Raw genomic sequence first — 15,456 nt, 5'->3', positions numbered from 1 at the left:
TGTGGCATAATGATTATATCATTTTCTTGCTTACAGCCCTTCAGTGGTTCCCACCACAATATAAAGAAAAGTCAAACTAAATTTAAGCTGCAAAATAATCTGTTTGGCCATGCACAAACTCACTGATACTATTATGCCAAATATTTTTGATTTCCTCTTGTTTCTCCTTTACCTGCAATGTTCTCTTCCCCATCTTTTTATATTGTAACCTTCCCTCTCATTTAGATTCCAGTATAGATGCTGTTTTGTAAAACCCACAGAGGTTGCTTATCCTTGTCACCTAATATACAACCCTATCTGCATCTCAGTCCTGAGCTTCAGGCTCCAATCTTACTGAATACCTCTATTTTGTGTATTTAACTGGCATATGAAACTTAGCAAGGCTGAAGAAGAATCATTAATTTTCCACCTATTTTTCCCCACATCTTCAGAATCCCCAGTGTCTTCAGAATCATCCCTGTTAAAACCCTCAGAATCATCCTTCATTTTTCAGTTTCCCTCACTCTGTACAAATTTGAGTTCTCCTCCCAAAGTGTATCTATTTTGTCTCCTACAATCCTTCTCCACTATCATTACACTAGTCATCATCTTTTGCTTAGATCACTGTAATATCACCACAACTAGATTCCCTGATTTCACTCTTTGTCCTTCGATAATTACCTCTCTACATGCTAGCCAAGTTGACCTGGTTCCTTTGGTTCATCACATTCTTAACTAACAAGACTCCTCTTCCCAGACCACTCTCCACTCTCCACTACATGACTCTAGTTTTTCCCTATAAAAGTGCTATCTCAAATGTCTTATTCATGTAATGTTTTTGCATTGTCTGTCCGTCTACCACTGCATTATGCATTAGATCAGAGGAGAAACTTTGGCTATCTTTCTCACTACTTTATCCTTAGCATCTAGAAAAATATATGGCACATATTACAAGGTAAATAAATATTTATTGTTCAACATATGGATTTTATTATAACACCTTAAAATGCTTGGTTTGTATTTTGATTGTTTCCATATGGCTTGTGTGTCTTGGTAACCAGCGAGCTCCTTAAAAACGTGATCCTTATCTGATTTATTATTAACATTTCACAATATACCTCAAAGTGTGGAGTTCATTTAATATTTATGAAGTTTTAAGAAAATAATCACATAACCGTCGTCTTTAGTTACAATATAAATATATATGTGTGCATATGTATGTGTATTTAAGTAAATCACAAGTCTGACAGAGATTTGTAATCTATTTAAAATATCATGTATATTTTTTTCCTGAGAAGATAAAATAAGTATTCTAGTATCTAATAGCACAGGACGGTGGCTGTAGGCAATAATAATTTAATTGTACATTTTCAAATACTAAAAGAGTGTAATTAGATTGTTTGTAACACAAGGATAAATATTTGAGGCAGTAGATACCTCACTTACCCTCATGTGATTATTATGCATTGTATGTTTGTATCAAAATATCTCATGTATCCCATAAATATATACATACACTTACTATGTGCCCAAAAATGAAAAATAAAAAAATAAAGCGATGCTATAGGATGAGAATATTCTGTAAAACATTACATTCCACAGTCAACTATTTTACTTAATCTTCTAAATTGTGATTACAGCAAGTTCTCCTAATTAAAAGTAGAACCACTTAAAATACTTAACATTTTAAAAACAGTTACCTAGTCTAAATCTCAAGGCTATTAATTATAGTTCTGGGAAGAAATTCCTTAACTTTAACTGCTGGAAGAACAGGCAGTCAAGGAATGAAGTGAATGCTTTGTGGTCTACCTCTGTGATGTGCCTAGTTTCCTGCACTATTAACAAAGACGAAACCTCGAAATTCTACTATAGCCTTTTAAGTGTTTTTACTAATCATGTCCAACTCTTCTTCATATGAAAAGGTAGTTATTACATGTCTACCCCATAAGAAGATCCATGGTTTCTCAATAGCATCTCTACTATCTTTCAGGCAAACACAAGGTCTTATGTGCAGAGCTGATACTGGTATCCTTTTAGGCTTTACTGTTGAAGATTGTGTTTTCCCAAAATAAATCCTCTTCTGCTGAAGGCTAAATTACCACAGTTAACCATAATTTCAGAAACTCCAGTGAAATTGAAAAAGATCAGAGTAAATAAGGAGCATTAAGAGTAACTAAAAGTACATCAGGTGACTACAAAATCTCCCAACGATGGGTTGAGAACAATAAACGTGCACCATAGGGCACATCAGTAGGCCTCTGACACAAAGCATCTGCCAATCATAATTAGTGAGCCTGAAAGTTTGCTGAAGTTGGACCACTATCTGGATCAATGAAAGTAAAATTTAAAAGACTCACAAAATGGTAGTTACTCAATTTCAGGATCTGATAAACTGGCCAATTTCTTATCATTATTAGAATAAATAGTAGCCAACTACCACTGACTTTAAGCCTGACAATGTTACATAAATACACAAAATTCTTTAAAAAACTTCTATTGTAGTTGTAAAATATTGTTTTCTATCAACTCAACTACGATTATGGATTCTTGCCAAGCTGACCATATTACTGCCCGATTCTTGGATTCTTCTCTTTTGATTATCATATGTGAGTCAGTCTTAGCCCTGTGTGATTCAGCCCCCTCCTACATATTTTTTGTAAATCTTATTGCATTCCCTTCTCTTGTTCAAGCCTGTCACCTGTGGGAGTTTAATAAATGCTAGCTAATTATGATGATGATCATTTTATTTTCCTTTACCTCCATTTACTCCTCTCATATATTTCTACATAGAGTTAATCAACATTTATTGAGTAGCTACTCTATAGAGAAATAGCCTTCATCAACTCCAATAGATTTTACTCTAATTTTCTTAATCACATTACAAAGATTATGATTTTGTCTACCTTGTCAAGGATAGTTTTCCATGGAAGGGTGATTTTAAAAAAGTTCTTGCATGAACTATTTTACTATGGTACTATTTTCTCAATTAGGAGTTTAATCTCTTAGGAATGGAGTTGTGTCTTTGCATGTCTAGTACAATACTACACACAGTTTACCCCTCCTAAAGAAATAAAATTAAAAGGTAGCTACTCAGAACATTCCTATAACTGTGTTGCTAAAATATCTCAAATGAGGAGGAGATATGCTCCACATTCAATAGTGAGGTCTGTAGAAGACATTCAGTCTCATCCACCAAACTTCACTCATACGCATACCTGGCTGTGTCCTAGTGGGATGAGGGGAGGTAAGAGCAACCCTAGAGAAGAACAAATTAGCATGATTCTTGATTTATTTTTCTACCAAAAGTCTGGTAAAGTTTCATATCATCTATTTATTAGATATGGCCCTTTACCACTTGAAAGCCAGGAGATGAGCCTAGGATCAGGGAAGATGAGAGGTCAACCTTGAATTTATGTATTCATTCTTTAAGTTACCCATGCATCCATTTAACATAAATGTACTGATCTACTACTGATCAGCTGTATTTTGAGAGTATATGTTGAATTTCTTTATTCAATCAACAAATATTTTTTGAGTACTTACTCTCTGATTATCTAGGAAGGAACAAGACAAGTGAGGTCCCTGCTCTGACTGGACTTATACTCAATGAGAATTTTTTTTTTTTTAAGAATGCTTAAGTCACTTTATTTATAAAAGAAGAGTGGATTCCAGTCTGAAAATATAAACCTCTGAGTAAAATTTTCCTTGTTCATCAGCATATTTAATTTATATTGATCATTCTTATAGTTGAAATATATTGTTTGTTACTTCTAGTGCTAAACATCTTCCCACAGCTCTATTCCATGTGCATAAATAGTTTGTACTTGTATAACTACTTATATTAGTAATTACTTTTAATTTTATCCAACAAATATATAAACTTTCTCTAGAAGGTGTAGTACTACAACAGACTCCACAAGAATAGAATCACAATCTATTTAAAAACAGTAAAGAATTAGCACCTAAGCAATCAATGTTATGTTTTGCCAATGTTGGGTTTGGATGTCAAGAAATTCATTAAGCAACCATGCATTAAAATCATTAGAATGCAGAAGTAAGCTGAACTTTTTCCTCTGACATATGCATGATAAAGTTATCATGAGGTTTTATTTTAGAAAGCTGATATGTAAAAGGAAAAGAGATTCTTTGTCAAGTGCTGGTATCCATATACACCTGAAAGAAGTAAATGTATATCCCTATTTCAACTCTGTTTCATTTTCAGAACTAATATCAAAAGAATAGAGCCACACATTTGTGAATCATTTAGAGTTATCATCAGATCTCCTGGAACTACATGCCAGTAAAATAACATTAAAACTTTCTGAGTTATACAGTCAATAAACACATTATGTTAATTAAATTGTCAGCCAGCTTCAAACTTTTTAAAACTTTTCTCCAAAAAATTGATTTAAGTACTTCTCACCTTGACATTTGTCAGGCATTATTACTGTATATAATCCAACATTTTATGTAGTACCAAGCTGGCTTAGGTTTCCTTGAGAAACAATTCAGTTTAACCTAGAGCTCAATTTCACCCCTGCCACAGCTCTCAGGATCGTTTTGCTAGGGATAATGCATTCCAGTCATTGTTCCTAAAGAGCTATCTGTTGCCAACTAATAACTACCTAAGTTACCAGGTATAATCAGGGGAAATCTCTTTCAGGAACTCCTGAGAACTATGATGAATTACATACTCAAATATCTGCACTTCTCCATACAGTTTTGGGAACATTTTAAATCTTGATTGGAAGGGTACACAAAACAGTACATAATAATTTCCCCTTCTGCAGAATTCACAAATTTTCATACTTCTAATTACAGAGAGAAGGCAGCCTTCTTGTCAGCAACTTTTACCCTAACCATAAAACGTAATTCTTTCTTTTGGTGAAGCAATCATTGAATGATTTAGTTCTAGTGACAATATAATGTACTTGGCTTTAAGAACTGTTGGCTAAATACGTTCTAATTGATTCAAAAGCAACCTGTAATGCAAATTTTATGTATCAATTATAAAACAATAGAGATATAATATTTTATGCTAATAAATTCAGAGAAGGCAAATTTTTTGGAATCTTTTAATTTTAGGTTAATATTACAAGAATGTTTGCTAATATTACAAGTATGTCTAGTCCGTGGTGGATAGCCCTATATCAGTATGTTTTTTGAAAGCCAAAGGAAATCCTTGAGATGACTTAAGGGAAAACCAAGACAAGACTAAATTGTATTTAAAAATAATTGTAAATGCCCCTTAAACTGGATTCAATGTTTTTGTATTCATTATTTTTTATCTTACAAATCATCTATGCAAACTATTCTAATTTTCTATTTTGAGAAATATATCATACACTATTTCATTATGGCAATGTTATGCTTATGTAAGTACCAACCAATTCTCTGTCTCCAAATTTTATTAATTAAAACACTAAGAAATCATACCTTACAACCAAGTGTTCAAAAAAAAGCTTTATTTATTTATTTTTTTTATTTTTTATTTTTTGAGACGGAGTTTCGCTCTTGTTACCCAGGCTGGAGTGCAATGGCGCGATCTCGGCTCACCACAACCTCCGCCTCCTGGGTTCAGGCAATTCTCCTGCCTCAGCCTCCTGAGTAGCTGGGATTACAGGCACGCACCACCATGCCCAGCTAATGTTTTGTATTTTTAGTAGAGACGGGGTTTCACCGTGTTGACCAGGATGGTCTCGATCTCTTGACCTCATGATCCACCCACCTCGGCCTCCCAAAGTGCTGGGATTACAGGCTTGAGCCACCGCGCCCGGCCCCAAAAAAAGCTTTATAACAACATTCTAGTTATCTGAACTTTTACAGAACTTTCTGATTGTTACTTAGACCCATTAATGTTTAAAACAATCCTTACCTTGAAGATATAATCTAATATAAAGACAATCACTTTCACAAATGGAATCTATGTGAATGATAAATAGGCTAATAATCTAAATCCAATTGTTGAATGTCCACATGAATCTCAAATGGATTGGTAGTTCATTATTTACTTCTTTAGCTTTTATGTGAGGAACAATGGGTGCCTAGTGACTTTTAGAAACCACCTTCAGAAACTTGCATAGTGTGTTAAAAAAAAATCTAGACTCACAAACGTTTTTATTTTTCATGCTGAACAAAAAATCTGATGAAGAAGATATGCATCAATCTTTGGAATTCAGTAATAGAACATTCTGTTTTCCTAGAATCAAAGTAGATAATTCATCTCCTAAAACCAATGATTTTTCTGAAAACTGAAGTCTTCTAATTAAACATTACTACAATTAGAATATTTTAAAAGATTGACTCTGACTGTTAACATAAAGAAGTTTAGGTTGGCTCCATGTCTTTATATGAAAGTTTGAAATAAAAAGCCTGATTATATTTGGGCAAACAAACTTTTAGGCTTTTATTTAGCCATCTATTATTCTCAAATTTCTTGAATACTATATCCAAAATTGTTGAACTAAATAATCTTTAAATTGAGGGAAAAAAAGTATCTAGTAGGATAAAATTAACTTGATTTCAAAAACCATATACTTCTGTGTCTATATAAGTTTTGAATTATATTAAATATCAACCAACCCTTTAAAAAGTATTTACTTTTATATAATACCAGCTGGTGTCACATGATGAATAGAGAATAAAATAATTAGTATGTTGTAGTCTGAGTACAAATTATAGTTCAGTTTACAAAATTGAATAAACAACTGTATTGCAGGTCTACCACATGTCAGGCACTGTCCTGGACATGAAAACATAATGGTGTCTAGACAGATAGAGCCCCACCTTTTCTAAGCTTTATGGTTTGTATTTTGTAAAACTTTTTATTGCCTCATTCTTTGAAGTTTTATTTGCATCCTGTTTGTCTTTAAAACTCTCAGTTCTCCATTTATTATAATAAGATTTATAGTACTATCTCATGAGGTTCAATTTTGGGTGATTAAATATCACTCTCAAGGGAGCAAAAATGAAAAGAGAGGCAGAGAATAGCATGCATACAAATTCTTCTAGCAGACTTTCTCATAATTTTATGACCTTAAACTCCCAATGTTTTTTCTTAAAAGTTCATATTTTTCCTGCATATAAACATGCAATTACGCTCAGGGAGTTTTTTGTTATCATTGCTAGTTATATATCACAATGCATATGAATATATTTATTATTCAAATTCTTACTTTACATTGTACAAGAAAGGCTATATGTCTATATTTGAAGGATATAGTGACTCATCAGATAACTGTCTTTTCATAAACCACATTTTCTATAAAAGGATAAATCACAATTTAAGAAAAGATATTTTGTTTCTGTACTTTGAAGTGTGATTATTCAAATCATTAGGGAAATTGGTAAACAAAATGAGCAAACTTAATCTTGCAACTAATTTTCACCTGTGGTCTCACCTTTGTTAAGATGAAAATAAAAACAAAACAAAGACCTCCATATGCAGCATTACTAAATACCAAAACAAATATTAATTCTATTTAAATACACCCTGTGATTTATTCACTGCTTATTTTGAAATACCCATATTTTTGTGTCCTAGACCACTGCTGTGGTTTAAGTCTCAAGGATTAAACAAGTCTGTAAAGGGAAATACTCTCATTAGAGAAGCGTACTTATCCTTACCATCGCCAGCCTTTCCAAAACACTTGCGTTTATAACAAAGCATCATTTTCAGAGACATTACATTTTCTAAGAAACTTGGAACAGTATTAAACTCCCTATTTGTTATCTTTATTTTCACCTTTTCATGATTTTGCATAGAAAACTTTATATTAAAAAATGTTTGGATACTCACCTTCTTGAAAGAAAGCTGGTTTCATAGGTAGAGTAGATAGTAGAAGGGCAGAACTGACGTAATGAAAGTGAAGAATGCACTTCCCTGAGAGAAACTCAGGGGCACATGTAAAGTTTTACTGCAGTGTATTCGGCGTACTAATGACAGGATTCTCAAACTGCTAAAGCAAAACAAATCAAAACAAAAAACCTCAAACCAACAAACAAAAAGCCCTGACTACAGGAACAGTATGCCAGAAACACAACTTGATTTATGAAACCCTAAAGTTTTCCAAAGTATTTTAATATATTTTGATGACATTTAAACAAATGTCAATACTACAAAATACCACTATAAAAATATTTAAAAACCAGGATATTTTTATTTTGGGAGTGAGGGGAGGCTTTTCTGGAATATTCTGGAGTATTTCAAAATACATTGCCACCATTAAAACACAAATTTTAAATAAACCACTTTATTTTAATATACAGATAGTTTCTTTATCTGTAATTAACATGAATACCATATCATAAATACCAATGATAAATATATTAATATATAATGATCATAAATACCACATTTGTGAAATATTGTCAAATTATTAGAAAATAAAACTTACTTGGAAAGTTTTTATTAAGGCCATTTAGTTTCTAAAGAAAATTTTGTCTACTAAATTATAAATACATTTGAAATGAGTTAAAAATAGGATTTTCAAAGTAGACATGTGTGCACAAAATAAAGTATGGAGATTTACTTTAAAGTTGTATTACTCTATGTTGTCATGCAGACACTTTAAAATAATTATATCATTTCCTACCATGTAATTGTATCCTTTTAAATGTACACCGAGCAAATTAGGACAAGTACAAACAAGGAAGACTGAGAGAAAAGTGGTGGACAAGCCCCTAGGCTAAAGCAAATATATTTTTTAAAAATATAGCCCATGTCTAAATGTATTCCCACATTTTTGGCATGAAAGCGTAACGTTTGATGTGCAAATGAAGTATTTAATAAGACTAAGACAGACAAACTATCTTAAGAAAAATATGTGTGTATGTGTGTTTTAAGTAACTTATTTACACTATGGCCATTTCAGGCTTGAAATATCAAGAAAAAAGTAAAATAGTAATAATAAGGCTTAGAGAGGATAGCTGCTTGAATCCTTCTTTAGCACTTAAAACTACCTAAAGTTCTCAAAGATTTTTGAAAGAATCAGTTCACACACAGTTTCTCTCCGGAGATTTTTCACTTTGGGAACATCCCGGGTTTCAGGAATGCCCCACTCCCAGGGGAGCCAAAGCATTGTTTCTGAATTGTATCCGTAGCTTTATTTTCCATCCTAATTAGTGGCTATACATTCTAGTTATACCTTTATCAAAGTTTTAACTTTTTCTACAATATTCTAAAGTTCTATTTGAAACCAAATGACACTTTTTATTCTACTCAAATGCCCAGGGCAACGAAAAGAGAAACTGTGCTGCTAGCTGTGGAACAAGGACTGGTCAAAAGCGGAGAAAGGAGTCAGAAATAATCACTCCTTATTCTCTGGGATCCTTGAGCATGTCACTTCCATCATCAACACTGGGAGAATATCCTTGCCTTCTAGGTATTCATACTAGCCTAACTCCCTTAAGGACTTTGCCCCCCAAAGCAGTTTTTATCAGAATCTAATAACCACGAAACACATACTTTCACAGGGTCCCGACTACAGACACACACGACTACACACACACACACACACACACTCACACACACACACACATGACTTTACCTGTTTTTATGCCGAGTCTTTAGCAAGTTTCTTCCAAAGGGAGCCATGGTCTGTCGGGCAAGTGAATAAAGAAATTATCTTAAAGCGATCTGGGAGTGGGGGTGGGGGTGTCAGGATTTCCAGGGTGAAGGGAGGAGGGCTGGAAGCTTTCTCTTCTGCTCGGATGTTCCTGGCTTTCAGCTCATTAGTAGCCTGCTGAGAAAGTTGCTAGAAGTTGTGCAACTGCTGCTTAACTTTGAACTGCGGGATTGTTGTGGCTGCTGCACCTTTGGAGACCTGCCCAGCTTCAGCCTCGAAGAAGGCGTTGGGAAGCAGGAAAAGAAAAAAAGGGGGGGGGGGAGGGGAGGAGGACTCGGAGGACTCTATTGTGTTCTGTAGTTATTTGCAGACTAGCTAAACTTAAAGAACTGCCAACCCCACAGGCATGGTAATACCAATGGAATGGGAATTTCACTAGCCCTGGAAACCCCCCCGCCCCACGCTTTCCACACCCAACCACACAAGGTGTACTGAACGCACATAAAAGAATTAAAAGTAAATATCTCCCAACTCCTAGTCAGCTCCAGTCTGTGAAAAGTCATCTGATCATGGCAAGCATGAGGGAAGGCCGAGAACTCTCTTTGCCAACTCATTCGACCCCCAAATCCTGTCGGGGTGTCAGGGCTTTAAAATATATCAGGGAGAGCAAAGCTGAAACTGGATCAAGGTGGACTCATAGACCACTTAGGATTGCAAATCCCTGAGTTCATGGTCTCCAGAGCTTCTCCCAGGCCCCTCCTCCACACTCTCAAGTTCATCTTGCAAAAGTCGAAGGACCTGAAGGACCACAGGGCTCCAGGTCTCCAGGGCTGTTGCATCAGCTTGGCCTAGGGAGCCCTGGAGTTTAGGGTTTCACTCCCAATGCGTTTATGCTGACCCCTACCCATCTTGGAAATTCACTGGGACTTTAGAGCCCTGGGACTTTCAGAGGAAAAGCAAACTGCTCCCGCCCCTCAACTAGTAAAGAAGACACACCTAGAGGATCTGCTGGAACTCGAAATGTGAAGTACAAGTGGAAGGGAGAACGGGCTTCATCTGGTCCCAGGAGAGCTGGAACCCAGAAGCTGGGCACGGGAACGGAGCTAGGAGAGTTCAGGGTGCCTGTGGGCGGCCCAGCGCAGCTCTCCCTTGGCACTCACAGGAAAGTGCTGTTCACAGGCTTCTGTGAGTGAAAGGGCCAGGAGATCTTTCTCACAGACGTGTTTTTCTCAGATTTTGCGCCCATTGAGTCATACAGCCAGGATTCTAATCATGGGCTTCCCAGGCAGACGATGAGGGATGCAGGGAAAAGAAAGCCAACAAACTCGTGGGTCCCTTCTGAGCCTTGGCAAAGGCTATGAGTGGTCACACTTCCTTTAGGAGTTTATCCCCTAACTCAATAACAGCAAACAAAAAAATCATCTCGAAGGTTCCCATGATTCTTATACACACTGATTTATGCAGTGCTCAGATAAATCATGTTTTCCATTATTTATTATGATCATCTTTCTCTATTCATCTATATTTTGTGTTTCTGTATGTACATATACATATACATGTATCATATCTATTATTTTATTATTTGTAATATTTTCTTTATAATTTTATATACTAACTTATACATCATATCCATATATACCCCCAAATTATTATGAAATTAAAAACATTATAATAGCCAATGCTATAATTTAGTTATCTTTTTATATCCCTGGGAGTTAGGCTAATTAAAAATATACATACCCGTCTTAGTTTGATATAGTCAGTGATTCCAGAGAAAATCTTTAAGACACCAAAAGTAGTAAAGACATATTTTGTTTATATATATGTATATATATACACACATATAAATGTATAAACATCCGTATAAACATCTTCATTTACATAAACATAAGTATATATCTATATTTTACATGTTGTGTATACATGTACTTCACGTGCAACATAAATTACATAATCTTGGGTATGTTTCTGTTTTAGTTCTTGATTTTGTTTTACTAACACCTCAAAAGAAATGATTTAACTATTATGGAAGTTTACCTAGTTATTTTAAGTTGTTCAAATGTAATTCCTTAAAGCTGTACTGTTTACTTATTAATATAATTGCTGCAATCAACCTGCAAATATTTTCACATTTACAAATATCTGTTTCCTTTATTTTCAGTTCTCCACACTTATTAACATTATTTATATACATATGTGTATTGTATTTTTCGATAAAAGAATTTTAATAAAAAATGAGGAAACAATAGTATGTCTTTACTAGCATAATCTTATGTTGAGTTTCAGGTTATCACAAATGAGTTTCATTTAGGTGTTATTAATCCTAACATAAAATATCCTATTAATACTTTTCATGGCAAGCTCTTTGATGTGTAAGAATACACATGAAAGGGTTTGTACACATTAAATATATACCATTTTTATTTGACAATTTACCTTAATAAAGCTGACAATAAAAGCACAAAGGGTTAATTCTCTCAGATAGTAGAAGCAGAAAGGATTTTAAAAAACAGGAATACAAATGCCTTAATAGAAAAATAAGCAAAACAGTCTTAAAAGAAAGTAACAAAATCACTGTTATTTTTTTTATTTTTTTATTTTTATTTATTTATTTTTTTTTGAGTTAGAATCTTCCTGTTTCCCAGGTTAGAGTGCAGTAGCTACTCTCAGGCACAATCATTGCACACTACAGCCTCAGACTCCTGCACTCAGGCAATCCTTTTGTCTCTCCCATCTAAGTAGCTAATAGTATAGGCATGCTCCACCATGCCCAATTAAAACCATGTTTTAGAAAGTTGACTACCATTAGCAATAATTTGTTGTATATTTTAGAATAACGAATAACTGAAGGAGTACAATTTAAAATGTTTGGAACACAAAGAAATAATGAATGCTTGAATAAAGGAAAACCTCACATACCCTGAGGTGATTATTATTCACTGTATGCTTGCATCAAAATATCTCCTGTACCCCATAAATATATACACCATATATGTACTATTGATTGTTTTAAAAGTAACCTTCACTAGTAACTAGACACTGTGTATTTAAATTGAAACAGATTTTATTTTATATCTACCAAATTGACTCATTTTTAAAATGATGATGCTCAATAGTATCAGTATGATGAACGTAGCATACTATTCTACATAAATTTAAAAAATGGCATATCACTTTTGATAAATGAATTTGGCTATATAGAGCAATAATCTTCAAACTACTCAAACTCTCATTCAAGTTTTTCTCATAAAAACTTTTTGCAACAGAATAATAAGTTTCAGAAAAAGTCTTATGTTCATTGATGTTAATTCTGAGACCTAAATAAAATAATGCATACCAATTACTGACATAAAGTGTTAGCCTAAGTACTAACACTATTTTTATTATAGGGTACAGATAGAAAATTATCTCAAATTTGAGAATGAAATAAATGAATGACTACATGTTATTTCAAAGATATAATGGAGCATTATCTAATAGATCCTTCCAAACATTATTCAATTATCTGGAAGAATGCATTTTTGTTTTACTTACTATTTTTTATTAGGCTGAGACTCCATGAGATTGGATGTTAAATTGTTTTATAAAAAAAAAAGAGTATATTTTGTTGTTCAGAAGCAATACGAATTATTTTATCTAGTAGAAAAGATATCACAAAAATTGTAGTTTTATTGTCTTATAGAACATCAAGCAAGTTTATATCTATTTAATTTTCTCGCAGCATTCTGTCTTTAATTCACTCTCTATACATAACAGTCTCTCTTCTTTTTTGGACCAGCTTTATAATTCTGCTGGATTAATTCATTAATGAGTTAAGTCAGCTTTGGTCACTTGCTCACTATATATTTGTACAAAATTCATGTTTTGTCTTCCTGAAAATTATACCCTGAAAAACTGTGAGAATACATTAGTCCTTTTTCTGAACAAATAGGAAGTCTTTATAGAAGACAGTTGGCTACGTTCTCTATATAATGTCTACTTTTCTTAAAACAAAGTGGAGCCCTCTGCCTCCTCAGCCCCTCTAGACTTGGGGCTCTGATAAGCACAAGCAGGAGACCAAGTTGGGACTGAGGGAGACTCGGCACTGGCCTGCCTGGATTTTTTACAAGTAGAATGCATACAGACTGGAAGGCGGAGGAAGTGGGAAGTGTTGGATCCCTTGTGAAGTCACACCTTCAGGCTGGGCACTGGTCTCCTGGACCAGAGGGAGGACTTATGGTGTTTTTCTTTGTGCCCACCCATGGCTGCCCATGGACCAGTCAGCAGGTACATTCTTCCCTCTGAGGCCCATAGAAACCCCGGACTCAGCCAGACTTGGGGAGATGGGGTGACTTGCCTGCAGAGAGGAGCTACTCACTTCAATACCTCCTCTCTGTTGAGAGTTGAACACTCAATGGAACAACCTGCCTGCAGAAAGGGGCTATCCACTCCAAGATCTCCTGTCAGCTCCTCTTCACCTTGCTCACCCTCTACTTGTCTGCATACCTCATTCTTCCTGGATACAGAACAAGAACTTGGGACCTGTCAAATGACAGGGCTGAAAGAGCTGTGACACAGGGCAGAAACACCCTCTTTGGGCACCGCATTGCGAGACGTCTCCCCAGTGAAGGCGAGAGAATAACTGTGGCCCTTCGGGAAGCCTAGGCCTGGGAAACTCCCTGAGCCGGGGCTGTTACTCCCTCCTTGGGGCCCTGCAGGTCCTGGCATCTCTAAGCTTCTAGGCACCACCACATTCCCCAGTGTCAGCTATGGAACCTGCTTGCAATGTACCTGGTCCAGCCACAGCCTCTCAGTGAGCTGGTGTCCATGCTGGCATCTGGAGCTGCCCAACCACTGCAGCAGCCAGCGTGCCTGACTGTGTAGTGGTGGGACCCCACCCTCACTTGCTCACACACCCCTCACCACTCCACATCTGGCTCTCCCTAGGCAGGAGTGGGATGTAGGCAGATAGCGGGAACCGAGTACAGCCTGCCAGGCTGAGTGGGCGGAACAAGCCCAGTGGGCCTAAGCAAAACTCAGGCAAAGGCACCACTGGTCACAGAGGTTTCTGGCCAGAAAAGCTACACCTAAGATCCTGTGACATAAGAAATTTCTCAGGTTACAGCTTTCTCACTAGAGTTCAACACAAAAAAACCTGCAGGCTTATGAGCAAGAATTCATTCTGGAAAGCATTCAAAACACAACCACTATAGATCTTCAAATTCTAGCTGATTGTGCGAGTTTTTGAGTGTAGATCAGAAGTAATGTTTGACTATATGACCTTAAGGTTACTTCTACACTTACACTGATCTTAGCTTGTTAGGGCAGTGGTTGCATCTGTCTTTGTTCACCCAATGTTTGAGACTGAAATCTTTGAGAGCAATAGAAAGCAGAGCAGTTAATAAGCTAGAACTTTAGGTAAGCTGTTCACATTTGTCATTTTTCTTTCCCAGAGTACTTTCTGTAAGCAGGACTGCTTTGCTTTTGCAGATAAATAGGTGGGAAGTGGAGGAGAGAGGGAGAAGTGATATTAGATTTCCTGATAATGTATGGATTTATTCAAATAATTGATAGAATAATGCATTAAAAGTGACTATCACACTCCCAATCCAGTGGTTTAGATTTTTATACTGTACTAAGATTGATTTTAATGTGTAGCAAGGCTTTGAAATCTGCAATTTAGAAACTGGTCACAGGCCAGGTGCAATGGCTCATACCTGTAATTCCCACATTTTAGGAGGCCAAGGTGGGTGGATCACTGGAGGTCAAGAGTTCGAGATCAGCCTGGCCAACATGGTGAAACCCTGTCTACCAAAAATACAAAAAATTAGCTAGGCCTGGTGGCAAGTGTCATAATTCCATTTACCAGGGAGGTCGGGGCTGGAGAATCACCTGAACCTGGGAGGTTGGTGAAAAAGCAAGACTATGTCAC

At 35.7% G+C, this 15,456-nt stretch overlaps 2 protein-coding genes across 3 annotated transcripts in view; one reads left to right on the top strand and one right to left on the bottom strand.

The window, feature by feature from the left end:
- Positions 1-9,800, bottom strand: part of RASSF9 (Ras association domain family member 9) — a 29,691-nt gene extending 19,891 nt beyond the window's left edge. Inside the window, exon 1 of one of the 2 annotated variants that reach the window (XM_074402464.1) lies at positions 7,778-9,800. Coding sequence is in view for 1 of the 2 variants with exons in the window: in XM_003927850.4 (XP_003927899.2) it covers positions 9,528-9,574 (47 nt within the window). In the remaining variant the exon portion in view is untranslated. The remainder of the gene's footprint in view (positions 1-7,777) is intronic. The other variant, XM_003927850.4, reaches the window with a different exon arrangement.
- NTS (neurotensin) overlaps positions 1-15,456 on the top strand; it is a 102,996-nt gene that overhangs the window by 53,212 nt on the left and 34,328 nt on the right. The window lies entirely within an intron of this gene.

Source organism: Saimiri boliviensis, chromosome 7, assembly GCF_048565385.1.
Source record: "Saimiri boliviensis isolate mSaiBol1 chromosome 7, mSaiBol1.pri, whole genome shotgun sequence".
Taxonomy (NCBI): Eukaryota; Metazoa; Chordata; class Mammalia; order Primates; family Cebidae; genus Saimiri; species Saimiri boliviensis.
Note: the sequence above shows the minus strand (reverse complement) of the source record. Positions and strands in the feature narration are given on the sequence as shown.